This window comes from Channa argus, chromosome 2 (assembly GCF_033026475.1).
Source record: "Channa argus isolate prfri chromosome 2, Channa argus male v1.0, whole genome shotgun sequence".
Lineage (NCBI taxonomy): Eukaryota > Metazoa > Chordata > Actinopteri > Anabantiformes > Channidae > Channa > Channa argus.
In genome coordinates, this window is record NC_090198.1 from 25,548,821 (window position 1) to 25,574,976 (window position 26,156).

Consider the following 26,156-nt stretch of genomic DNA (forward strand, 5'->3'; position numbering starts at 1 on the left):
TTAACGCAATCCAACACAGCAGCTCTGCCATGAATTCTAACTTTACACGGTTATAATTTTTAAGTTGAAACAGTCAGAAAGGTGATAATTCTACTATGTGTTTATTATTGAGGTCGAAGTGGGTAGTGGAGTCATAGTGGAGTGTATTATAAGAAGAGTTGGTTCGGAGGTTTTGGCCACCTCATTCATTTTAAATATGTTCCAGCCCTTAAAGCATCATTAAATGGAAACACTCCTCAGGTTTGTACTTCAGAATAGTACTACAGTAATGTACAATTCTTGGTTATTTCCCACCACTGGAGAATTGTATAAACTACTCATTAAAAGTTTTAATGCAAACTGAAGCTGGAGTTTATTGCCGTAGCACTAGACTCAGGGTTCCCATGTGTCCTTTTATTTTTAGACCAGTTTTCCAGTCCTAGAAAACTGAAATAGTCAACTGTCCAGAAAAAGCAAAGTGTTGTCCTGGAAAATGATGGAAGTGGGATCAGTTTAAAGTAAGGAGTACTATGCTCAGGGGCCAGATGTCAGAATGTCTGGGTTAATCCCCCACTGAGTTATCTGTGTTTAATGAACCGCAAATCATGTCAGGTTTGTAAAAACTGTGTGCTTCTCTTGAAAATATCACTGTTGACATGTAACCTCACAACCAAATATGTGTGTTAAATATTGGCTCCTAACAAGCTTTACTCCTAAACGCATTCAGAATGTTTTGCTCAGCCACCTAAGGTAAACTTTAATATTAGCTGAGGTTACATGGGAACAATTTCTGGTTATGGATTCAATCTGAACTGTTTACGTGCACACGGATCCCCATCAAGTGTACATTTATATGCTCAAGCGTTAAGAAAACTTCTTTTTGACAGGCACACAGTGGTTCTGCCTGCTGTGAAACATTTAGTAACAAATGTAATAATTGTCCAGCTTTGTGGGTTTATTCATGAACCCACATGTTCTGGGAACAGTGTTTAGTTTCTGTTAGTCTTTCTCACTAAGCATCAGTCATAAAATCACATACTGGGTCTGCGTAACTCTTTTATCAGTTCAATTATCTATTTACAGAATAAAAAAAAATAGAAAATTGGAATATTAAATTCACTCTTTTTAAATAGTATTTTATAATGAGATAAATCAAAAAAATATATTTTTTGACTTTTCCAATTATTATCTATGCTGGTAGGCCACAACATTACGATTGATAGTCTCAATAATGTCATTGAGGACAAGGGTTAGTGTGGCCACTTCGGGCAGTCTGCAGCCACTGAGCCATACACAGCTAAATGTAATACACTGTGTGCAGAGGTGGTAGAAGTACACAGACTCAATACTCAAGTAAAAGTGCAAATTCTCCACTACAAGAAACACTTCAAATCATTAACTCAAGTAAAAAGCACTAACAGCTTATCTACATTTTATTTAAAGTAAAGTACTACTCTGTTAAAAAAAAAAATAGTTTTGGAAAAGTAAAGTACATTTTCCTATTTTGTTTTCATTTTCCAAATAAAAATTTTATCTGCTAGGTGTTATATGGACTTTCCAATCTAGAGAGGTGGAGGTCTGCTCTGGAAAACAGAGGTATGAAGCTTCGCCGCAGTAAGACAGAATATATGTGTGTGAATGAGAGGGACCCAGGTGGAACAGTGAGGTTACAGGGAGCAGAGGTGAAGAAGGTGCAGGACTTTAAGTACTTAGGGTCAACGGTTCAGAGCAATGGAGAGTGTGGAAAAGAGGTAAAGAGGCGAGTGCAAGCAGGTTGGAACGGGAGGAGAAAAGTGTCAGGTGTGTTATGTGACGAGTATCAGCGAGAATGAAAGGAAAGATGTTCAAGACGGTGGTGAGAACAGAGATGTTGTTTGGCTTAGAGACAGTGGCACTGAAGAAAAGACAGGAGGCAGAGCTGGAGGTAGCAGAGCTTAAGATGTTGAGGTTCTCTTTGGGAGTGACGAGGATGGACGGGATCATGAATGAGGACATCAGAGGGACAGCTCATGTTAGATGTTTCGGAGATAAAGTCAGAGAGGACAGATTGTGGTGGGTTGGACATGTTCAGAGGAGAAACTGTGAATATATCAGTAGAAGGATGCTGAGGTTGGAGCTGCCAGGCAGGAGGTCTAGAGGAAAACCAAAGAGGAGATTTTAAAGACAAACGCACCTGTTTCTACTTTATCTCCGTCATCTTGGCATTGAGGACACGTCCACAGTTCAGCATAACACCCTTAATAACCAGTCTGTATAAATTGCATGTGTTACACTTTGGTACTGTTTTGATCTTTAGTGGTCCAATCAGTATGTTTGACTGAAAGGAAAGAGTTTCTTGATCCATGTTAGCATTTTATATGAGTGAATATAAAATCTCAAATGCATGAGCTCGCCCCGCAGTTATTTTTGGGAATAACTGCAGGGTGTTGCAATAACCTGAGTACTTAAAAATATTTGGAGGCACAAAAATAAAACCAGTAATTGTCCAGGTGAGTGAGAAATACTTTACATGTGTGGTAGAAATGCTTGGAGGCTCAGTGAGAAGCAAACTAAATGAGGAATAGGTGGGAGAGTTCAGTTTTTCTGTCAGCAGTGTGCCCTGCCCCCAGAATATAAATATTCATCAATGTGTCCATAGACAGAAGAAAGTCATTATAATATCACACAGACATGGTCTTCTTGCATAACGGTATCTTTGAGACTTTGTACTGCAGCTGAGGTACATAACCAGCAGCCTTCACTCAGTGCACTCGGCTACACACAAAGATAAACACACATCCTTCAGCCATTTCTTTTTTAACCCATGTACCTCGGGTCAGTCTCCACAGCAATTTGTTTTAACAGCTCAATCATGCCTGTAATAATTCCCACTCGTGTGTTTCAATCGCCTGTAAAGTATATAGGCTTTCCGTGTGTGTGTGTTGGCATGGAAACAAGAATAGCATTGTGATGGGTGTATTTCATTTTTCACCCCTGTCCAGAGCACTACAGTGAATAGAGTCTGAGACCAACCCCTCCCCCAACGTACACCAGAGATGGAGGAGGGGGGCAGATTCCAGCGGGGAGATGTGCATAGAAAGGACTCAGTGCTCACCAACCCCCATGTGAGTGGACCCTTAATGTTACATCACCTTTAACTAGAAGTTGTAGAATTTGCTACTGTGTGACACATGATTAGTTGCAGGCAATTTATCAGTAGTATTTGTAAACCAAAAAAAAAAAAAAAACCCACTCTAGTATCATTCATCACAGAACAAACCCCCCCCCCCCCCTTTATTCTTGATGCTCAAGTTTCCTGATAAGCAGTTTTTTTTCAAAGAGCCATCGCCATCTAGTGGAAGCAAACGTGTAAACCATCGTGATGTAACATCTCATCCCCTTAAAAAAAAAAGACAAGTCCAAGTGACAAATTGTCACATTTACTTTTATTGTAAAGGTGATATTATTCCAAAATATTAATTATGTTAGAGGAACAGACATAAGGGAAAAGATCTGAAAAACATCAACACAAGACTTTGGTAAGAATCTTGGGACACATTCTTATCAAAAAATTCCACAGCAGACACATAAGAAATTTTCTAATAATGTTCAAAATCATATAGATATCAATTGTGGTGCATCTACATGTACAATTGTATAGCTGGGTAAAAAGTCAACTGGGCATTTTGTGACCTAGAAACAACTGAAGGCATATAAAACACTGGAATGGCTGAGCATCTGTGCTTTAAAGTCTAGAATATAATGGACTACTTAAGAATACAACGAGATGTAACAGTTCTTTATCTTATTGAATTATATTTTTCAATATATACCACAACATGTTTACAGTAATCTTACAAAAGACTATGTATGTGTATCAGAGCTAGTTTGATAGCACTGAAGAACAGGCCTAGTTTAAATCCAGAGATTTTTAGGTCAATTTTTAATTTCTCCTTCTCCTGACAACCACCTGAATGGAGCCCTGGACTTAACCGGCACGGACGCAAAGGTGCCATCTCAGCCCTAAACAGAGTGCATTGGATCATTGTGCGACAGTGTCCCACACCATGTCCTGTCCCCATCCCCCTGTGTCTTCCTAGCATGGATGCACATTACAAGCCCTGATCTCCTTCCTGTCCTTGCAGCTGGACAGCTGGGCAGTCTTAAACCTCTGCTTCACTGTCATGACTCGTTCTTGAATACCGCCACCACACAGCTTGGTACATTCCGTCCAGTTTGACCACTGTCTCATTTTACACCCTAAGAAACAGAAAAAGATTGTCAGATAAGTGTGTGCAGTAATGTAGTTCCGATGGGAATGAGAAGGATACCAACCTGGATGCTCTGAGACAATCTCAGATCCACGCTGTTTGCTCCTCTTATTTTCCCGCTGCTCCTTGCGTAGGCTCTTCTCCCCACTGTTTGCTTGTCCTCGGCTGCATTTTCGGATCTTACACTTCTTCCTCTGGATGGCTTCGGGACAGGGGTCTCCTCCAAACTGTGGCTCCAGCTTTATAATGCGTGTGCGGATTGTGTGACCCTTCCCACAGGACTTATTACATTCTGACCACTCTGCCCACTCCGACATGACACAGTCTATGGCTGAGTAGACAGAAATGGAAAGAGTGACGTTAGCATATATTTAAACCACTTTACACCCTTGTTAAGTCAAACAATTGTTCAACAGTTTTTAAAAATCACGTCTAGGGAATATATAGTGCAACTAATTTAAAATTTTACAGTGGGACTACTGAGAATGCTCTACGTTTGCCAGACAGTGCAATTTGTTTTCACATTACCACATAGTTCTTCACCAACTTAATAAAAAGTGTGATGATTTCAGAAAGTAGTAATTATACATCATGTAATACTTCTATATATTTTGATTTTAGAAGGTTATGCAGCATAGACTGGTGGGGACTGAAATTTTTTATGTAAAAAGTAAGTGGGTCTCAATACTTTCTGAAGCCAGTCTGTAGTAAAAGAAGAATCTCTGGTGCAACTGAATAGGGGATGAAACATTAAGGTGAAATTGCTGGCAACACTTGCAGATTGTTAAACAGCTTTATTGTTATATAAAATGCGTTGGTCATATTACTGTAAAGTTGTTCAGCAAGTGTTGCTGACGGTTTGATCTTTAACTGAAGCCATGTCCTGTGCATATTGTACAGTGTGTGGGCATGTAGATATGGATCACTTACGACACTCGGGCAGCATGCACTTCTCCACTTGTTCCAAATCTTCTGTGCACTCTCCCAGTTCCACAGGTGACTTGAGCATCCGCTGCCGTGTCCTCAAACCTTTCCCGCAAGTTACACTGCAGTCACTCCAGTCCGACCACGGAGTCAGCAAGCAGGGAATTGTGTCTGTGTGCAGCAGGAACTGCTCATTAACACAATTATTTAGTGTGATATATACAACATGGCTAAATGTGTCACACAGCTATATAATAAAGCAGAACAGGTTTGTGTTTTATTGCTAATTTTAAAGGTATTCAGATTGTTAACCATTTATAATTAAAATAAGAATCTACAGTTAAACTACTGTTCTATTGGCTCCTTGAGCCTCATTTGGTTAATGAGACCAGATTTGAAGTGTAGGAAGTGTCAGGATAGTTGTCCTGAAAGTGCTGCTACTCACGACATTCTGGCATCATGCACTTCTCCACTTCTAGCACCTCTGCCCCACAAATGGAGCCATCTGCAGGAGGCATCTTCACCATGCGCTCTCTCCTTTTCATGCCAAGACTACAAGTGGCACTGCAGACATCCCATTCACCCCACTCTGTGACCAGGCAACTGCTGGGAGCTAAGAGCAAGAGGGGAAGATGGGGTAAACCTCTATTGGATCTATATATCTGTTCTATAATGTCAAAAAAACGTTTTTTTCCCCCCCATCAACATAATATTTAATGCACATTTAGCTACTGCAAATGCTCTTTAATCATAGATTTTGTGCTTATCCCGTGACTTCAGGGTCGCCACAGCGGATCATTTTCTGCATGCTAATTTGGCCGTTTTTATGTCAGACGCTCTTCCTGACTCAACCTAGGTTCAGTGTCTTGCTCAGAGACACTATGATATAGCCGGGATCGGGGACTGAACCACTTACCCTGTGGTCCCTGCAAGACCACCTTACCAACTGAGTTACATCTTTTTTCTTTATAATGAAATGAAAAGCACTGATTTAATTTTCATTATTTTATTCTAACCTTTGAGACGGACACTGAGCATGTGCATTAGTATGATGTTCCCCTTCCATTGAAATGGCATATGGAGTTGCAAGCCCAATGCTCACATCATCAGTACAGAAGTTGGACAAATCACCCTAGTAGGAAACTTACAGCAGTCCTCATTGACCACACAGTTTTCAGTCTCTTCTGTAGGCAGCGTGCATATTGAGCCATCGTCAGGGAACTGCTTAACATACCGCTCCCGGGAACGTGTGCCCATTGCACAGGACACACTGCATGGAGACCAGGTGATCCACTCTGACATCATGCAAGTGGAAGCATCTAAAAGCCAAAGGGAAAGGATTACCAAGCTTCAGGAGAGGTTTGGGATTTTGTTAACTACTCAGATTTAAAAGGCAAAAAAATAATCTGATCTAGCATTATGGCACTATGAGACTAAGATTTACAAATATTGACTGTTTTCTGTGGAATTGTATTCACGTTTCATCCATATTTCACAACAGCTCAGATTCTCCACCAGCTGTTTTAGGAGCTATTTACGTAGATTTGCATTATTTGTGAGCCCCTACTCAGATTTGCTGGGGACCTTGGTTCAAGTAATGGCTAATATACTGTAGCTACAGTATAACGCCATCTATGAAGAGGAGTCCAATGTTCAATGGGAATAATCTGCTGCTGTGATTAACGGGATGTTTTAGAAAGGAAGGATTATGTATTATGTTTCTTAAATGCAGGTGAGCAATTGTCAAATGTAGGCTGCTAACATTTCTTTAGCACAGAAATGTGGTATTCCACTGGTTTGAGTCTCTTCCTAGGGTCTATCAAATAGAGGACCAAAAAACCATTGTAGTTAATCCTGCTTTGCTGCACTGGAAACTGACATTAGACAGGTGAAACTTCTTAAAGACTTTTAAGTTTAGTTTTTCTTCCCCAGCACAGAAGGGCGTAAATAGTTTTCTACGTTGTTTCTTACACAAGTTTTCTTGTCTTTATTTCCATATTCAGACACAGGGAAAAACGGGTCCAAACAGGATACGTTGCTTCGCTTAGGTGTCCACCTCGATGTGTGACTGACAGTCTAATTAGTGTTGAAATAACAGTGGGAGTATCACAGGTGAAATACACACATTCCAAATGTTTCTCACCATAAAACTTCCACAGATCTTGTTCCAAGTGATAAAAATTTGTAAGCAGTGCTAATTTTAGACAGACCTGGAAAAAGTCACTGCACTACTGCTTGTTGGAGCTTAGCATTTGGTGAATTCCTTTTTTTAATTAATATACAATACATAAGGAGGAACCTACCTTCTTTTTATAGATAATGGTTCCAACATTCAGCTGCACCTTAAGTGATTAACACACTTGCTTTCCTGTGCTGCTGGTTTGTTGTGCAATTATCTGAGCATCAGTGCCTTTTATTTTGCCTACACAAACATTTGAGCTGGAAAGGAAGTGGTCAAAGTAGTGGTGACTGAATTAAAAACAGGTTGCATAAGTTCACCCAACAGCACAAAGTGCTGTACATCATTCTCACAGTCAACTGCAAATTAGAGTCCAGCAAAAACATTTAGATTCTACCAAGCATATCAGGGGCCCTGATCAATCTTTCACTTACATTTAAGGGATGTAATTACAATAGCATACAACTAAATTTCTGGACATAAAAATAACCATCACTACTTGAACTATAGAGAAGTGTGTAGTAAAGCTGTTCTCTTAACTGCTTAAGACCTTACTGTGAAACTGCATTTTGGAACAGGCTAGATTTGACTTTAGTTCCTTTTTGGTGATATTGCCTTAGTCGATGTATATTGTTTAAGTGGTCTGCTGTGCTGTGACCAATGATGTAATTGTATTTGGCACTTTTTAACATGTCCGAAGCCAATTTAATATTTTAACAGGACAGGTATTAGCTGAATTAAAGCTGTGCAGAATCCAATCATCTTCATCAAAATCAAGGGAAGATGCTCCTATGTGTGACACTGCTGCACAATCTCATGTGAGCGGATACCGTTCTAGAAGATCCAGCTGGGTCAGTTTTAGTAAAAATGTTCTAGTTATTTAGATCATATGAATGCACTTACCATTTCTGAGCCAGGACCTTAAGCATTTGGATCAATAAATGCTTGAAAAATTAGGTGCGTCAGTATTAAATAATGTAATGCTGTTATTTTAATGCATTATTTACTGAAGTCCATTCACATATCTGAGTTAGTATTCTAATTATTCTGAATACATTAAAGGACAAGGTCAGGAAAATCTCATCTTAGTGGGCATCCATATTGAGATTTTTTAAAATAACTTAAATGATTATGGTGCTAATGTTACTTTAAATCAGTCTTTCCTGCTTCTGATATAGCTTTATTTTGCACTTCACAAAAAGATCTCTAATCGAGCAAATCTGATTATTCATAAGGGTGAATCTCTCTGCACTGCTGCCAGTGTTGTTCAGTGAGTCTGTCATGTGAGGCTTGTACCTCTCCACATTAAGAATGGAAACCTTGAACCACCAGACATAATTTCCTTGGTGAAGTACTTTTTACATCTTTCAAAATATATTTAATGGCCTCCTGCAATTGAACTTGCTATGAAGTTTAAAAGGCTTCCATATTAACAGAGTGCCCTCCTTCACCTTTATTCTGAACCAACATAATTGCAGCTGTACAATGGAGCCTCGGGTATGATCATCAATGGCCCTGCACCAACAAAGGCTAGTTTTAAAACACGGCCTCAGTTTTTTAGATGTCACATTAATGGATGCAATAACCTTAAAACTTAACAGATTGAACATATTCATAAAAGGGCTAAGTGGATACTGTACCTTTAGAAAGTTCTGATTGTCTTTTACATCATCCTCACCTTCATCACTGCATCCAGGCCCCATGCAAGGCTCAAAATCCTGAGTGTGTGGGCAAGGAACACTAAGGTCCAACTGGGCCTTCAGCATCCTCTGCCTCATTCGCTTGCCCTTTTCACAAGTGGCTGAGCTGCAGGCAGACCAGGGAGACCAGTTGGAGTAGATACACGTCTCAGGGGTATCATCTGCGGGACGGTAAAGGGAATAAATATGATGACCTAAATGCTGTCTATTGTGCTTTTAGTGGTTTGTAGAAGCAGAGTGAAATGGAAACGGGATCCACACCTTCCTCTTTCTCTTCCTGGGCGATATCTGCTACAATGTCATCCACGTTGTCTGGCACAATGTTGCACTGTTCACCCTGTGGACATGCAGACACACAGTGGTGTTGGTATAGTACTTCACCACTTGGCAGTTTTTTCTTTTTCTTTTGGGTTATTAGAGTTGCAATGTGCAGGTAATGAAAGGTCAGAATCTGGAAAGAAACAGTACACATTCTGCAAGTGTAAACTGAAATGTGTTAAATTCCACATTTCTGCCTCTAGGTGCCACTGAGGGACTGGTAAGGCTTTATACCTTTTTAGTCTACAACCATGAATCCCAGGCACTGCTTTCGGCAGCCAATAAATCCCATTTATGTTTCATACAAAGTGAATTTTAATACCTGTGTGTATTTTTGTAAGTTTAACTATAAATTGTTTAACTAATGATAACCTTGACACTGATGGTAATCAGTCCAAATATTGCACTTGCATAATATAATGCTAGGTGATTAAAATCACAAAAATATTACTAATAAACTTTGTAATTATACCTTACCTACTGCAAAGTAGGAAACTTAATATTTGTACTACTAAAATATGACATTGGATGAATCAAATTGAGAAAATCCTAAATTTCATTTTTGTTAACTTTAGTAGTGTTGACAGAACACCCACCCTGCACCCCAAAAAAGTAGTACATCAGTTGCTCGATTGATGTCCACTCATACTCAAGTTCTCATTCCTGTCTGTGCTTTAAAATAGCATTTATATCTGAATATTATTCATTATTTGAGTCTACAAATACTTTTTATAACACAAGAACTTTGTGGTTATACAACTGACCTTTCGAGCAATGCGTTCCACCACCACCCTGGCCACAGGTGTGATAGCGCCACCCTCAGGATCATAAAAAGGGCTCTGTGGATGATCCAGACTCGTTAGAGGGCGGATCTTGTCCTGGGGCACAGTCGGCTTGTTGGGAGACTAGAAGAAGCAGAGCGAAAGATAAAAGCTCATGAGCCACAAAGCTGTGGAGCTGCGAGGTTTGTTTGAAAAATACTTTACAAAATGAGCATAAAGTCAGTCAAAGTTACACTAAGCTAAAGTCTCAAAGTCAGAGAGCAGCTGTGGAGAAGTGCTATAGTTTATATGGCGGCTGCTCTTATTAGGCAACAGTAAAGGTCTGCCAGCATGGGGTTGATAGAAGCACCACCGCCAGAGGCTGTCTGGAGGCAGAAGACCAGCTCATCCTTCACTCCCCCCACTGTGGCCACCCAGAAAAGAAAACACAGAGCAGCATTGTTTTTGTTTGTGGGACAGAGCAGAAGATAGGCAGAAGGGTAATGAGTGGCCACTAATTAAAAGATACAGTAAAACTAATGGCACAAAGGAGAGATCTCATTACTCTGTTACAGTCCTGTGCCTTTAACAACTTTGTTACTGAGTCAAAGTCACAATGTTTCACTATCCTCTGCTGCACCGTGTATTTTTGGATGGAGGGCTGCTTTCAATGATCTTTCATTAACGGTCCATCATAAAGATGTGTTTTATATCTGTGTGTTCAGATTTAGCCAAGTTATGAATCTAAGACATTTAATATTTGATGCTCATTCCAATCATACAATCAGAGGAAAGTGGATATTAAAGGGTAAAAGCACCTTCATTGCTTCCGTGACCACGTCTTGAGCTCTACTGCATTCCAGCTTCTCAGTGTCATGACAAGTGAGCTAAATTACAATAACACCTTTCACCTCACACAGTATCTTATGTCTCTTCCTGCATGACTCCTCAGCAACTGGCCTCATAGTAAAAAGCTTGCGATATACAAAATGAAATTCTAGTCCTAGATGCCAGCGAGTAAGGTAAAACAAACTCAATGTTCCTGATTATTACAGTACAGTTTCATCTAGCATCTGTAAGACAGGCGTGGTTTACAAAGGAGTGTGGGTGGGTGAGAGAAAAAAAAATAGAAGAAGATGAAGAGGGATGAGTTGGGATGAAATTATTTTCTGAAGCCATCCAAAACAAGCGAGAGAGCAGAGTTCAGTGGGTTCATCTGTGAGCTCTGAGGGATCAGCCAAAGGTTTCACACATGTAGTCACAGAATTTGGTCAAACGTACGCACACACAGCCTAATCTGTTAGTGCTGACTGGAGACACTGAACACGGAGCAGACAGCACCTCAGGGTGAGGGTGGGAGGGGAAGACATTCAAAGCTGTTAAAGGAGAATTGGATGGGTGATGACACTTGAATTGTTGCAGGCTGAAAGTATGAGAAGAGGCGAGAGAGGGAGCGACTGTAAATGGGAGCAGACAGGCATATGAAAAGGAAGAGGTTGGTTTAATGACAGATCGAAATGAGAGTGTGGAGTGAAGACTCAGCGGGTGATCCAAGCGGTAAAAGGCAGAGAGAATAACAGTTTGGAACAGGCTGCGACTCCTATGGAACTGTGGGTTTGTAACCTGAGTTGACGTGTTCTTTACATGAGGGACACAAACGTATTTCATTAAAATTAAGATCACTGGTGACTTTTAAAATGTGGTTTCACTAAATATTTCACTCACAATATACTGATTTTTCCAAAAGTAAGATTAAAAACTTAACTGGGGAACTTTGTCTTTTTAATGACGCAAATGTTAACAGGATATTTGAAAGGAATGACGAAATGTCAACTTGCTTGAAAAGCTGGACCAGTCATTGTGCACAAAGAATAAATAAACATTCTTACAGTTATTTGGGAGAAAAATCAGTGTTTTTACTTACTTCATATGTCACCCCACTGTCAGTACCTGCATCCCAGGGGATCAGGTCCTGGACCACCTTCTGGGCCCACCCACACTCTTTGGTACACAGATCCTCAGCAGACAGACCCACATTCCAGTCGGGGCTGGGCCCCAGCATGGTCAGGAAAGACATGAGGTGACGGGTGCGATCCACTGAGAACTCGGCTGAGGGGGCAGCCCGCCTGAGGAGTGGGCAAAAAAAGCAGTTTGTAAATGCAAATAGAAATAGAGACATTAGCTGCATCTTAACTGACAAGCAGGTTATATTACCCAGTAGCTATGAAACTGTGCCCTTCAGAAGACCTGAGGCTATGCTGCACCTACTCCCCTTCAGGAAAATCAAATATAATGATGCTGCTACTTGTGAACTTGTAAAACCATACATTTGCAATTTTGTAAAGAGCAAGCTGCCCTAAAATAGCCAACAAAGCTCAGACACAAGAAGTAAACTAGGACACATTCCTAATACACAATTTACAAATGATGACACTTCAATTACAGTGTCTCAGTCAGGGATGCAATGCAGGATGTAGATTTTTAAACACAGTACTCAGCCACTGTGACAGTTATATTTAATTAATCCACACATAAGGAATATCCAAAGAAATTATTTTTTTCCTTCTTCAAAGTCCTGTGATATTGCAGATACCTAGGCCAACCCCTCACTTTATACACGATTTACCTTAATGACACAGCTGTTACTCATTTCATACTCAAACAATACATGTGCTTCATAGGTCTAAAATAAATATATACACAGACAGAATGCTGATTAGATGTGTCCCTGTATTTAATCTTAACATTTGGAAATACAGAGTTCTAGCATGAGAGTCTAAATCAATCAACAATCAGTGCGTCAAAGCTTTTGAGATGATATGTGACGCACAGTTGGTCCTCTGAGTGATTGAAAGGACAAGCCATGCTCGACAACCTTAAGAAATAAATATCCCAACATAATACAAGTACTGTTCTGTAAATCTTTTGTGGGAGGCATTGACAGCACCTCACTACATTAGGATTAGTTACACAGTTACAACATTTTAAAACTACTTGAAAAGTAGTTACAAACAAATTGCTGGCAATGTGAAGCCTGGCAGTCATAAAACAGCATCACTGAAACATTAGGGCCGTTCCATTAAAATGTGCCTGTATCATCTCCCTTACTGATTTGTAAAACTGGCTTGGGACATCTCCAAACAGTATACACACACCTCGTTGTTTAAACTCATACGAGACTGATAATACTCTTCAACACCTACATAATGCTTAGATAGTTCATTCGTGCCACTGACTACTGAGCTGCAGTTGTTGAATAATGTTTTTCTTGCTTTTTAAAATGATGACAGGAAAGGGTGGATAAGAAATGGTGTGAAAATATATTGTGCTAAACCAGAGGAGAAACATGACAGAACTTTAGAGAGAGAGCAAGGAAAATTAGTGAGTGGAAAATGTTTAGCTGACGTTATCTCGTCACACATTGACAGATAACATCCATCTCCACACAACATTTGCTTTGTTCCAGCACAGAAGACAAACACACATCTGGCCATCGGCCCTGACCAATGACTGACAGCTAAACTAATTACAAGAAATTTCACTGCCAACGCAAGATTGATTATAAGTGGGAAGTTTCTTATTGTAACAGACAATTAGCCAGCGATTCCTTTTCAGCTGTCATCATGCCCATACAAATCCATTTGACTTCAGCCAACTCTGGCCCGCCCTCGTGCACTCTACTAATGATGGCCTCTGTGGATGAGAAATAGCCTTTATCCCTTGGAAACACACAACTTGTCTCGACACTCTGGGGCTTGTGCTCAGTGAATCCTGCAAGTGTGTGGTTTATCTCAGACAGCCACCTGGTCTCTGCAAAAAGGTAAAGTGTAATTGACAGAAAATAGGAGACAGAGAAACCTAGTAGCAAATATGGATGGGATTAATTACCTTAGATAACCCCAGTGAATTACTTCAGTTATTCAAAAACAAAAATGGTTCTGGTTTATAAATGTGTGCAGGTGCAGGTTTTTGAGGAGGTGTTATATGGACATTAGTAGGTGTCATGGTGTTGTTACATGGATATTTGTCATCAGTCCTTTCCTTGCATTTGACTGTTCCAAAAAATTATTTTTGTAGATGCCAAATCAGTGTTTTGTGCTAAGGTAACAAAATAGCCAATATAATTTTAACCGGCTTGCTAAAAGTTGGAGCGTTAATTACCCTGCAGACAGGCTCGCTAAAGCAGTGCTTAACGTTAAAGCTCAGTTTGATCAGATTGGTCGACAACCTTAACATGAAGTTTCACATGTTTCTGGTGAGCAAAAATACATGGGTGCAGTTTAGCTACAACAACCGAAGTGGGTCACGGCTGCCTGCTTTCCTATAAACACATAAGTCGAAAAAGTTCTTCCTACAGCGACAGAAATTATGAAAATAACAAATTAACAGCTGTAGGTTTGTCTCCACATGCTACTCATTTCACAATGTTGACAACCAGCATATTTGTTCTAGCTGCTAATCAAATGTAACCATGCACAACACCAGAGCAGCGCTTTGGTTGCTAGGAAGATGCCTGACAAGAGAATGTGGATGTGGGGAGACAACAAGGAACCAGCTGAGTGTCATGGAGGTCATGTACAGTAACTGTCATACAGTAATGCCACTATTTTAATCCAGTACAAAGTGGCAAAGAGGTGGGTGGACTAATAAAGAAAATATTAGCAATAAAACAAATCTGTTTGAAAGTGGGAGGGGAAAGAGAGTAATGGGTAGTTTTTGATGGGTGAAACTATCAATGTGTTTTGTTAGGACCCAAAGAAGATAGTCTCAGTAAATGTTTTGTTCCCATTTGTTTAAGTGGCTGCATGTAGGAGTAAGTTTTGAAGAAAACCTTTAACCAGATCAAGCAGTATTGTTTACATTCATACATCATTTTAAAGGTAAGGCATCATGCTAGACAATGTAGAAATATGTTTGCTAAATTTGTGCTGTAAGCAAGCTTCCCAAACTTTGCTTTTCCAGTTGTCTTTTGGACGGACTCAATTTGTTTTAGTTGCACTATGCAGCTCACATACTGAAGTCTGCCTACTAATAGACTCTGCCTTCTTCTGTGTAGGTAGTTAGTGACATAACCAAAATGTAAATGTCAAGTTATGAATAAAATTTCTGCCCTTGTTTTTAGCAAATGTAACTACATGCTTTATGCAATACCTTCACTTCTTCTGTGCCCAGAGAATGTAGTAATTAATCAACTTCAGCCTCTGTCTCATCTAACGTACAGAGCAATTTTGAAAGCCATCATAACATGCTGTGCTTTGTGTCCAAATAATTATAGGCTGAGGGGAGCCGAGAAGAGTGAGTGCACATCCTTTACTTTAAAGAAAGGCTTGAACTGGGTGTCTTAACAAGAAAAAGAAGGGGGAAAGGAGATATTAAAAAAAAATAAAAATAAATTCTTTCACTGCTAAGGCTTGCTGCCAGTTTACAGAAAAACAGCTGTCGACCAAGTCTGAGAAGTCAGACTTTAAGTGACATGGATTTAATTTACAGTTTCAACTGTTGTTCCTTACACATAAATTAATCTAAAAAGATTTGTTCTCAGTAATAAGGGCTTTTTCATGTGTCATAAAAAGCTCTGTGCTGTCTGTCTCAGGGGGTGGGGGCAACTTAATCACTGATTTGTACATGTTTTGAAAGGTGGTATACAAGACAGTGCTCCGCCTACTATACCTTCTTTCTTGGAAAACATTCTAACTATATTTTAATTTAGCTCTAACATACTGTGATAGGTGCAGTGGGGCTCAGAAGAGCTATTGCTGTAGGCATACTGCTGTAGTATTTGCGGTAATAGCCGTCACGTCTTCAGCCCAATTCTTTTTCTTCATCTCCCACCTCTACTCTGCTTCTACATCTCTGCTGCTTCTGCCCTCTGTTCCAGCAATTATTTTGCTCTTTATATTCAAATAAAAATGAAAGCTTGGTTCAAGAGGAGGCACTTCATCTCCTGCATCTCGAAAAACTAGATGGCAATGAAGAAATCATTAAATCCAACAGAGAGAGGCTCTGTGTGAAATGGAAGAAACAGTCTCTCTCTATACAAACATACATATTTAAATACACCTGAAACAGCACAAACATGGAGACAGCTTTCAAGGCCTAACAGGTGTTTCCTTGAGTTGGTTGACTAAAGCCCACCTATACTGTAATTAAGTCTCTTTCATCAGTCTACTTCATGGTGAGGACATTTCCACGTAGTTTTCAATACATAATGTCATGTGCTCTTCTTGTTGCGAACTAATGACATTGATCTGATGTTGACATCACTGTGTGAAACAATTAACTGGCAGCATACACAACACAGAGTACACTAATAAGCCCTAGTGGATATTGCCATCTCTATCCCTGGATGTGTTTTCCCCTTCGGAGACGAAACGTGGGGTGTGTGGTTGAAGAAAGAACACAGCACAGGCCTGCACCACTTTGCAGAATGTGTTTTTCTCATGAATAAGAGATTAAATGGCTTTTGTGAAATGAGTATGTTGTGAAATCCTCCACCGTGGGTTTATGTAGCTGGCAGTTTCAGGGGACTGTTTGAGCTGGGTTTTTACTAGTACCAAGCTCTGGGACCAACTTAGGATACTAACTTTCTTGTTCTGGCACTTTGGTAGTCCTGGCCAGGCCCATGGCAAACATGATGGAATCCATTTGATCCTCCCAGAATTAATTTGGTTCATTAGATGTAAAAATGTGCTGCCAATATTGATCAGGCTTATTTTCATGTTATTTGGCAAACACGAGAATATTTCTTTCATTTTGTGAGCAATACTTTACATCTTGGAAGCTGTCTGCAGTTAGGCTGACTTCATGCGATGCCCTTCGCACAGACAATCCTTTTACCTATTTAGAAGCGCTTGCTCATTTTTCTACCTACCTATGGGCAATTTAGAGTCACCAGTTAACCTAACATGCATGACTTTGGACTGTGGGAGGAAAGCGGAGGAAATCCATGCAAGCATGGGGAGAACATGCAAACTCCAGACAGAAAGGCCACAGACAGCCATGGATGGGAAGCTGTGACATTCTAGTTGTTAGGCAACAGCGCTAACCATTCCATGTTGCCCAGTATCATAACATACAAGATATATTACTTACACATTAAGTGGTTGCCAGGCTGGCCACTGTGCTTTCATTTTGATGACTGTCAGGACCTCATCACCCTACAGAAAACACAGAGACAAGAAGATTCACAAACTCAAACTCAGTTCCCCCGAAGTAATTGAACTTCACTACTGAACCATCATGCTTCACAGGTGAATGATTATAGAGGGCTCAATGGCGTTTTTTCCCATCCCTACACTTCTACAAAATCATTAAGAGCTGTGGATGAAGCTGGTGTGTGTGGTCAAATGAGCTGAATACACACCTCCAACTAGAGAGGAAAAGCACTGAAGCAGACAGCTGGGGAACAAAGATTATTTTCAATTTTAAAAAATGAAATATGGCCCAGAGGATTAAAGAGAATTTGGAACAAAAGGGATTACAAAAGAAAAAAAACTACTATTTTAATACACTGGTTGAGGAACTATAAACCCAAAAGGTAAACATTAATTTTTAAATCCGAAAAAATATAACAATTTCTTTCTTGATACAGGACTAGTACAGATATTTTCTTGGCATCACAGAGATCACAGTTACAAGGCTGCAGAATCAATAGCATAATTAAAAACAAAGCTTTTTTTTTACCATTTACCAATACTGAGTTTGCATTAAATGCCACTCATGCTATTCAGATGTAACTCAACATGCTCCCAAGTTTACAACATAAAATTAATTCAAAACAAATAATGGATGGCAATGAGAGTGTCGAGGTTATTAAATTATAATCTTGAGTCTGCAATATACAGCCTGAAATACTTTAAAGCGCCTTTACACTGATTAGTGGCTGAAATGGAGATTTTATGCAGCAGAGAACATATATAATGCTCTGAAAATGAGGCACTGGGATTATACTTTAAACGGGGCTCAGCAGAAGTTCACCTTTGTTATTATATAATGTGATAGATTTGGCTTAACTAATACTTTTTGACAATTTGTTTGGGTTTTATAAATAGGCACCAACTGCAAAAATTATTTGTTTTCTAGTTTTGTTTAATGTGTTGCTGAAATAAAAGGGAAAATAAATCCTTCAATTGAGCTTATTCAGTCATGAACTGGTCACAGCCATCGACACTGATAGGACTGTCTGAGCTTACTTAAACTAATGGCCCTCGTTTTAAATGTGTTTACCAAGTGTTTCAAACAGGTTTTATCTAATTTCCTAGTACATTTCTTTCAGAGTAATATAACTTAAAGGATGCCTTCACTGATTTTTTTAACTTCCTTCTTACAGTTCTGGTTCGGATAGTACATGTACATACTGTAAATGCCATTAAACGTCCCCCTGACTTCCTTATATAAAAATATCTTCTAAAAATGCTTCTATACAACATCATTTGGAGTTTGTAATCATGCCTCCAGAACTCCCCCAGATGACATTATCTGAACAACTAATGATGTAAACCCCTCTGGGTGATGTCATCTGAAGGGGTTTTTAAGCTAGAATCAGTGAAATATTTTTATTACAGTGAAGTCAGAAGAAAGTTTAAAAGCATTAATGGACATTTACACCCTAAACTAAACTCTTCATTAATAACCTAGATTCTCCTGTGTTCTCAAGCTGCAGAATTTATTTGCATTGAATTTGCATTATTCATGACCACCTACTCAGATTGTCTTGATTGGGGCCCTTTAGTTTACCCTCAGCCAACTGGAATATGACTTCTCTTATGCTGCATCTTTACCACAGATGATAGCTGCAGACAGAGATGTAAGGTGTTATATAGTAATCTCTTAAACAAAGACAGATCCTAAATGAGAAGGGGAAACACCTACTTTAACAGGATGTTTTCTCAGAAAATAGCAGACAGGCAGGTAGTATCTAGTTTAGAGAATTCTTCCATATTCATCAAATAGTGGCGCAGCACTACTATCATATGGACTGGCAACGCTGCTGAATTTTCATATTATTTATTAGTACTCACTATCAATTTATGACAAATACGGCGCTGTCTACACAGCACCACCCTTTAAACTTTGTAATAATGCCAATGCACAGGCCTCCTGTTCTCAGTCTGCTATCCAAATTCTAGGAGCATTTGTTTTTTGAACATTATATCCTAACTTCAGCACCTTCGTTTCCTGTGAACACGACGTGAATGTCAATCTGCCACCCACATGTCCTGCTAAGCAGAACGGGAAACAAATGCACCCTTTGTGCTACTAAAACTAGCAAATGCACACTGCAGGACCCCCACTCATTGAGGAGATTAGGTTCAGAGGACAGAAAGCAGTTAGTTATGGCCCGTGAAGTTAATCTACATAGTGTTGTTTTAATGGTTAAGTTTGTCACAACGTTGCTGCTTTTTGTACAGTTTAATTAGCTTGACAGTAACTACACATCTAACCTGTATCCACTATGCAGATTGGGTGCTTCTTGATGCACTGGATTTCAAAAACTAAGGCATTTTATATTTAAGAGTGGATGGAGAGTAGATGTGACAAAGAAATCCAACTCAAGAATGGAACTTTCCCCATTACTACTTTAAAATAGATACAAACATAAAAATGTGTGTTATATATTATTTATTTCAGTAAAGTTTGTGGACACAACAAAAATGTTCAGTGCTAATCAGCTAATAAAACTACATCGATCAGTCATAACATTATGAACAATCCCAATACAGTAGCTCTGCCATGAATTCTACTTTTACCAGGTTATCATTTCTCAGTTTTTATATTGAAACTGTCAGAAAGGTGATAATTCTATGTGTTTATTTTTTAGGTTTATTACTTAAAAGTTGTAAATGTGGAAATAGTTTATTTTTGAAATTATGAATGAGTAGAATTTAAAATGTTTAATATCCTCTATTTTGGTCTTTAGGTGTAGGGCGAAGTTTTACATTGACTGGGTGTGTGTGTGTGAAAATGTCACCTCTATATGCATGTGATAACAAAGGTACATTTGCCACTGAGCATCAATTTATATCCTACATGCATATTAATCAGCTTCTCTCCATTAACTCTATATATCTGCCAGCAGATCTAGGTTGTCATGGTGATGGCATGTGTCTGGATCAACTGTCAGAGTGGTGACATTCCTAAAGGTTGCCCCAGACTCCAATTCATTTAAACTTTATTTATATAGCGCCAATTCAAAACATAGTCATTTCAAGGCACTTTACATAATAAAGCCAAGACTATAAAGATATGTAGAGGAAACCCAACAAATCCCCCTTGAGCAAGTCCTAGAAAACAGTGGAGAGGAAAACCTCCCCGTAACAGAAGAAACCTTCAGCAGAACCAGGCCATCTACTTTGACTGGTTGGGGTGAGTGGAAAGTGGAGGGAGAAAAGAAAAGCGCAAATAGAAGCAACAACACAACATTGGGTAGGAATTACTCACCAATTACCAGAAAGCTACCACTTAGAAACTCCCTAGACATTTTGATGAATTGGATATATTCCACAATTACCTCCTGACATTTCAGTAACTCTGTCTCTGGCTATTACATAGCTTTCGGACACACCTGCCCCAAAATATACTATTATACATATTATATACTACTAATATACTTTTTTCCTTATTTCCTTATGATTGACATCAGAGACTTTCCTTTGATGAAAATTTATTCACAGCCTGTAAGTGTTGAATCCTGATACATTTTAATCAGTTACTGCATTCTACACATAACCCACTTGAACCACTCTAAACTAGGGCTGAAATAACTACAACCTTATTTTATTTCTCAATTAATCTACAGGTTATTTTCCCATTAAGCTCTTTTTTTATTTTTCAATTAATATGACAATGAATTTACTTTGAAATTGGAATTCTCTTATTTATATTTCAATATTTATTCAGTCATCATCTTTTTTAAACATACAAATATGACAAAGATGCACTTTAGACTTTCCAAAGAGGATGGAAATGGCTGTAGTGAACACTTTCTTCCAGAAGAGGCAGGAACATAGGGTGACATAAGAGCGGAGGTAGAAGCATGGACTTAGGATGGACTACATCTTGTGTAGAAGTTGTAATCTGAAAGAGATCAGTGACTGTAAAGTATTGGTAGGGGAGAGTGTAGCCAGACAACACAGGATGGTGGTGTGTAAAATGACTCTGGTGGTGAGGAAGAGGAAGAGGACAAAGGCAGAGCAGAGGACGAAGTGGTGGAAGTTGAAAAACGAAGAATGTTGTTTAGTTTTCAGAGAGGAACTGAGACAGACTCTGGGTCATCTGGAGGTGCTTCCAGATGACTGGACCACTACAGCCAATGTGATCAGGGAGACAGGTAGGAGGGTACTTGGTGTGTCATCAGAAAAGAGGAAAGTGGACAAGGAGACTTGTTGGCGGAATGAGGAAGTTCAGAAGTGCATACAGAGAAAGAGGTTAGCTAAGAAGTGGGACACTGAGAGGACTGAAGACAGGAGTACAGGGAGATGCAGCATAAGGCGAATGTAGAGGTGGCAAAGGCCAAACAAGGAGCATATGTGGAGTTGTATACTAGGTTGGACAGAGTTACAGGGAGCAGAGGTGAAGAAGGTGCAAAACTTTAAGTACTCAGGTTCAACGGTTCAGAGCAATGGAGAGTGTGGTGAAGAGGCGAGTGGAAGCAGGTTGGAGCAGGTGGAGAAAAGTGTGAATGAAAGGAGAAAGGAGAATGAAAGGAAAGATGCTCAAGACGGTGGTGAGACCAAAAATGTTGTTCAGCTTAGAGACAGTGGCACTGAAGAAAAAAGGTAGGTAGCAGATCTTAAGATGTTGAGGTTCTCTTTGGGAGTGATGAGGATGCACAGGTACAGGAATGAGGACATCAGAGGGACAGCTCATGTTAGATGTTTTGGAGATAAAGAGAGTCAGAGAGGCCAGATTGAGGTGGTTTGGACATGTTCAGAGGAGAAACTGTAAATATATCGGTAGAAGGATGCTGAGGTTGGAGCTGCCAGGCAGGAGGTCTAGAGCAAGACCAAAGAGGAGATTTATGGATGTAGTGAGAGAGGACATGAAGTTAGTTGGTGTGAGAGAAGAGGATGCAGAGGACAGGGTTAGATGGAGGCACATGATTCACTGTGGGACCCCTGAAAGGGAACTTCTGAAAGGAAAAGAAGAAGAAGTCTGCATTTGCTTGTCTGATACATACACTGAAAAACTACTGGAAACACATCAACCAGACACACTGCTCTACTAGGTGACATATCTTCATTCCAAATTTTCTTTAACCAACATCTCCACACATGCTCCAAATTAGCATTAGCACTAGTACCATGACAAGTCCACTGCACATGTTCAAACTCTTGTGGAATTATCGCTATTCACATCAGTTCAGACATTATTTATGTTGAATTGTTTTGGAGTTAAGAAATATATCCATAAAATATTTTTCCTCGTGCCTCCAGGGTCCTTTAAATGCCATCTGTCAACCAAAGAGCTGCCATATGTCTTTAACTAAAGAGTTGTGTCAGTCTAACCACTCTACCTCTGCCATATTTGCAGAGGAGTACTGGGCTCTGAACTTATTCCATTTTGTATTTGAGGTTAATATGCAATCAAAGTATAAGGAATTGTATGCAACTGTTGTCATAATGAGAACTGGTTTTGAGTGAGAAAACAGCATATGTTTGCTGTGTTTATTCATTAGAGACAAATATCAGTAGTATTTTAGCATAGATCAACCAGCTTTACCTCAGACAACTTTGCTTTATGTTGAGTTTAATGATGGGTAGCACAGAGATTTATTGGCTTAATGATAAAATATGCAACAGATCATTATGCTAGCACATGAAGACATTTCTCATTTAAGAAGTACAGTATAACTGTGCTTGCACCCATTTATTTAGTTCCATCATTAATATGCCCAACTCAAATTGCTAGCTGATTCATTGACAGCACGAGCAGAAGGAAGAAACTAAAAGCTTCATTTAAAAATATTTGTGCCCCTATAATGACATACACTACAAATACGAAATTTCTATAAAATTTAAATATCAGCAAGAAAAAGCTTTTGACTGGGCAGCTACAAAAGAAACAGTTGCAAAAAACTGCAATTCTCTCTTTAAATGTAATATCCAGTTTGGTTAAATAAATTATTATTTTTTTTTAAATATGGTATTTTTTAATTACATCAATTAGTTGAAAAATTTCATTTGCAAATTAGCCCTAATGTATTTTTCTGTTTGTAAATGGTAAATAACCGCTTATAGCGCTTTTATCCAAAGCGCTTTACATTGTTGACCAGCTGCTAAAATGGTATGATTTTTCCACTAATTACAAAGTTCTAAATATGAACCTTACTAGCAATGTAACATGTCCTTTAGTTCTTTTGCCAAAATACACTAATCACAAAAAGTGATATTCGGGCTTTCATGTGAAATTTATGAAAAATGTAATAAGTCCCTACAGTGCGATTATATCATGAAATTAGGGCATTTAAGTTGAAGCATCCAATGGTAAGTTCTTTATTTCAAACTATTTATTGAAACAAAAGCTAACAACAGTGGTGGGGATACCACAACAAACAATTTAATGTCTTAATAACTTGTCAAGGGTTAGGTGTCATCTTGGTCTCATGATCGGAACGTGAACAGCATGAGAGAGGACTTTATATATACAAACTGTCAATGAACCAGAACATTAAGTGGTTGATTTTGCGTTGTGATTTTTGTGGTTAATCACCTTGTTAGAGAACAGCATGTTATGCCAGAAGTACTGAAATGATGAACAGTTGGACATGTTCATTCAAAAGTTTAGAGAAGGTCCAATCAAGATAATCAGTAAAGGTTATAGTGCATTTTGAAATTGCACCCGAAACTCGAATATCTTTTTGAGAGTAGTGTATGTACAGTAATTAGCTTTTTCAGAGAGCCTGTCCTTTCCCACTGCTAATTTAACATTGTGCTAAAACAAATCTATAATTCAGTTTTAGTCTATAGGGTGGCAGTTAAGTGACAGTGAGACAGAAAGCCATTAGAATGGGCTAAAGAACTATGAAATTACCTATGTCAGTGTAACCAAGAACAGTGTCATTTTACCAGTCGAGTGTGATTGATTTGTTCCGTAGTATCTCAGAAATGGTTCTTTGGAGGATGTTTTTCCACTTGTGAATTAATCTTAAAAGACTGCAGCTGAGAAATCAATATACAGCTACATCGGTTATGCTTAATTTGTATTTGATTTTGCCATTTACCCGTTAAGTAGCAAGACTGTGCTGGAAGTGAGCCCATTGCCAGAAGCCTTTGAACCTCCGAGGCCAAGTCTATCCTGCTGTGGTGGAATTGACCTGTCACAGACCCTCACACTGAGGAGATCAGCCATGAAATTGGCTCAAGGCGAGGTTAGAGAATAGTCTTTAAATACTTCCTCAACAAACTAATACCCAAGTTGGGCATGGTTCCCCCACTGGTACAGAGGACCTTAGCAGCCTTCATGCCAATTCCTTTTATTCCATTACCAGGACAACTTTGCAGGGCAGTTGTTCCTTATGCCCACAGGGAATACTTACAACTGAAAAAGCAATATCTTTCTTCACAGCGATGAGGTAGAAGATGTTCATGCAGGATTTATCGAGGGACACGTTTGACTCTAGTTGTATGATCAATCTATGTGGCTCCAAGCTCCTCCTCCTCTTGGCTCTTACAGTATTCTTTCCAGCTTAATTTGATTACAAGTATCAGTATCTAGGCTGGTGAATGTCAAGGTAAGTTCGGTGACAAATTATATCAGTAATTTTTCTCATACACTAAATCAATGTAACCAGCCAACCCTGATTGAATCGATGTATTTGTGTTGTCAATAGGCTTTAGTGACTAAAATCTGAATATTTGTGTGGCGCCTACATACTTCTGCATAAGGTCTGATGTTATAAATATTAGTGACAACAAAATAACAATGGACATTTGGCTATTACAAATGTTCTTTTATCCTCGAGAGTAACAAAAATGGTCGGGAGGTGTGTAAAATTCCACTGTAACGACTTGGTTTAGCATTAGGGTTTGTTTGGGGTTAAGTTGGGGTTAGGCATTTGGTGGATATGGTTAGGGTAAGTCTTCAGGAAATGAATGCAAGTAATGTAATATCATTGAGAGAGAAAGAGAAATAAAGAGAGTAAAGTGAACTGCTTGACAGTCTGACACGACATACTCGCTCTCATTTTGCAAGGAAAAGATTCATACCTGGTTAGGAACAGAGTCATCTTGTTAATATGGTTTAATGTGAATATGATCGGGAAAGTATCTGTAAAGCAGTCTGTGCTTTTACATGTCAGAATGAACAATAAAAAACCAGCAACAATCTGCTACAGTACTACAAATGTACACAGTTGTAAGCACTCTTAAATAGTACAATAACTACTGTACATTATTGCTGTGATGATTTAATTCAAAAAACACTATGCAGATCTTTTTGAAGAATACCAACATGTATAGTAGCATACATCTCAAGTATGACTTGTACATGTATTTGATTGTAGGTGATATACTTAATAAAAATTAATAATAATGTCATGAAGTCCTTCAGTATCTGGTTTCAAAAGTAGGAATTAGGAAACGATAAGAGCAGTTACAGATCTGTATCCACAGTTCCTCTCCTTGAAGACAATCCACTCATCTAAAGCAGCAGAAAGCAAAAATAATAATAATTTAAAAAAAAGACAATACTTTGGCACAGTACTAAACTAACTTCAAATACTATCACAGATGTTAAACCAGCCAAAGCCCAGGAAAGACGTTAATTAAGACTCAAGAACATAAATGCAGACATATAACACCACTGTGAAGCTTTTGAAGTATTTGTGTCAAATATCAGTTCTGATCTCACCCCCCCACCCGGGAATGCACCACCCTCCACTTCCTGCTTTTACAGTCAAAAACAAAAACTGTTGTCACACAGTATAATTCTGAAAATATCAATCTAGTAAACATTTAATACTAACACAAAGACTGCTGTCAGTTGTTTTTTGTGTGAATGTACAGTATGTACACTGTTTGTCTTTACACTGAATCCCTTGCATAGC

General features: G+C 39.0%; 1 protein-coding gene across 3 annotated transcripts in view; it reads right to left on the bottom strand.

Moving 5' to 3' along the window:
- Nucleotides 1-3,385: 3,385 nt before the first annotated feature.
- The window catches only part of spon1a (spondin 1a), an 80,412-nt gene continuing 57,641 nt past the window's right edge, over nt 3,386-26,156 (bottom strand). For 2 of the 3 annotated variants that reach the window (XM_067487323.1, XM_067487304.1), the window contains exons 7-16: nt 17,204-17,268; nt 12,036-12,237; nt 10,115-10,255; nt 9,294-9,483; nt 9,011-9,193; nt 6,302-6,472; nt 5,599-5,766; nt 5,160-5,324; nt 4,294-4,560; nt 3,386-4,218 (exon numbers count right to left, since the gene is read on the bottom strand). In XM_067487323.1, coding sequence (XP_067343424.1) covers nt 4,055-4,218; nt 4,294-4,560; nt 5,160-5,324; nt 5,599-5,766; nt 6,302-6,472; nt 9,011-9,193; nt 9,294-9,483; nt 10,115-10,255; nt 12,036-12,237; nt 17,204-17,268 — 1,716 coding nt within the window. In that variant the 3' untranslated portion in view covers nt 3,386-4,054. The remainder of the gene's footprint in view (nt 4,219-4,293; nt 4,561-5,159; nt 5,325-5,598; nt 5,767-6,301; nt 6,473-9,010; nt 9,194-9,293; nt 9,484-10,114; nt 10,256-12,035; nt 12,238-17,203; nt 17,269-26,156) is intronic. The other variant, XM_067487313.1, reaches the window with a different exon arrangement.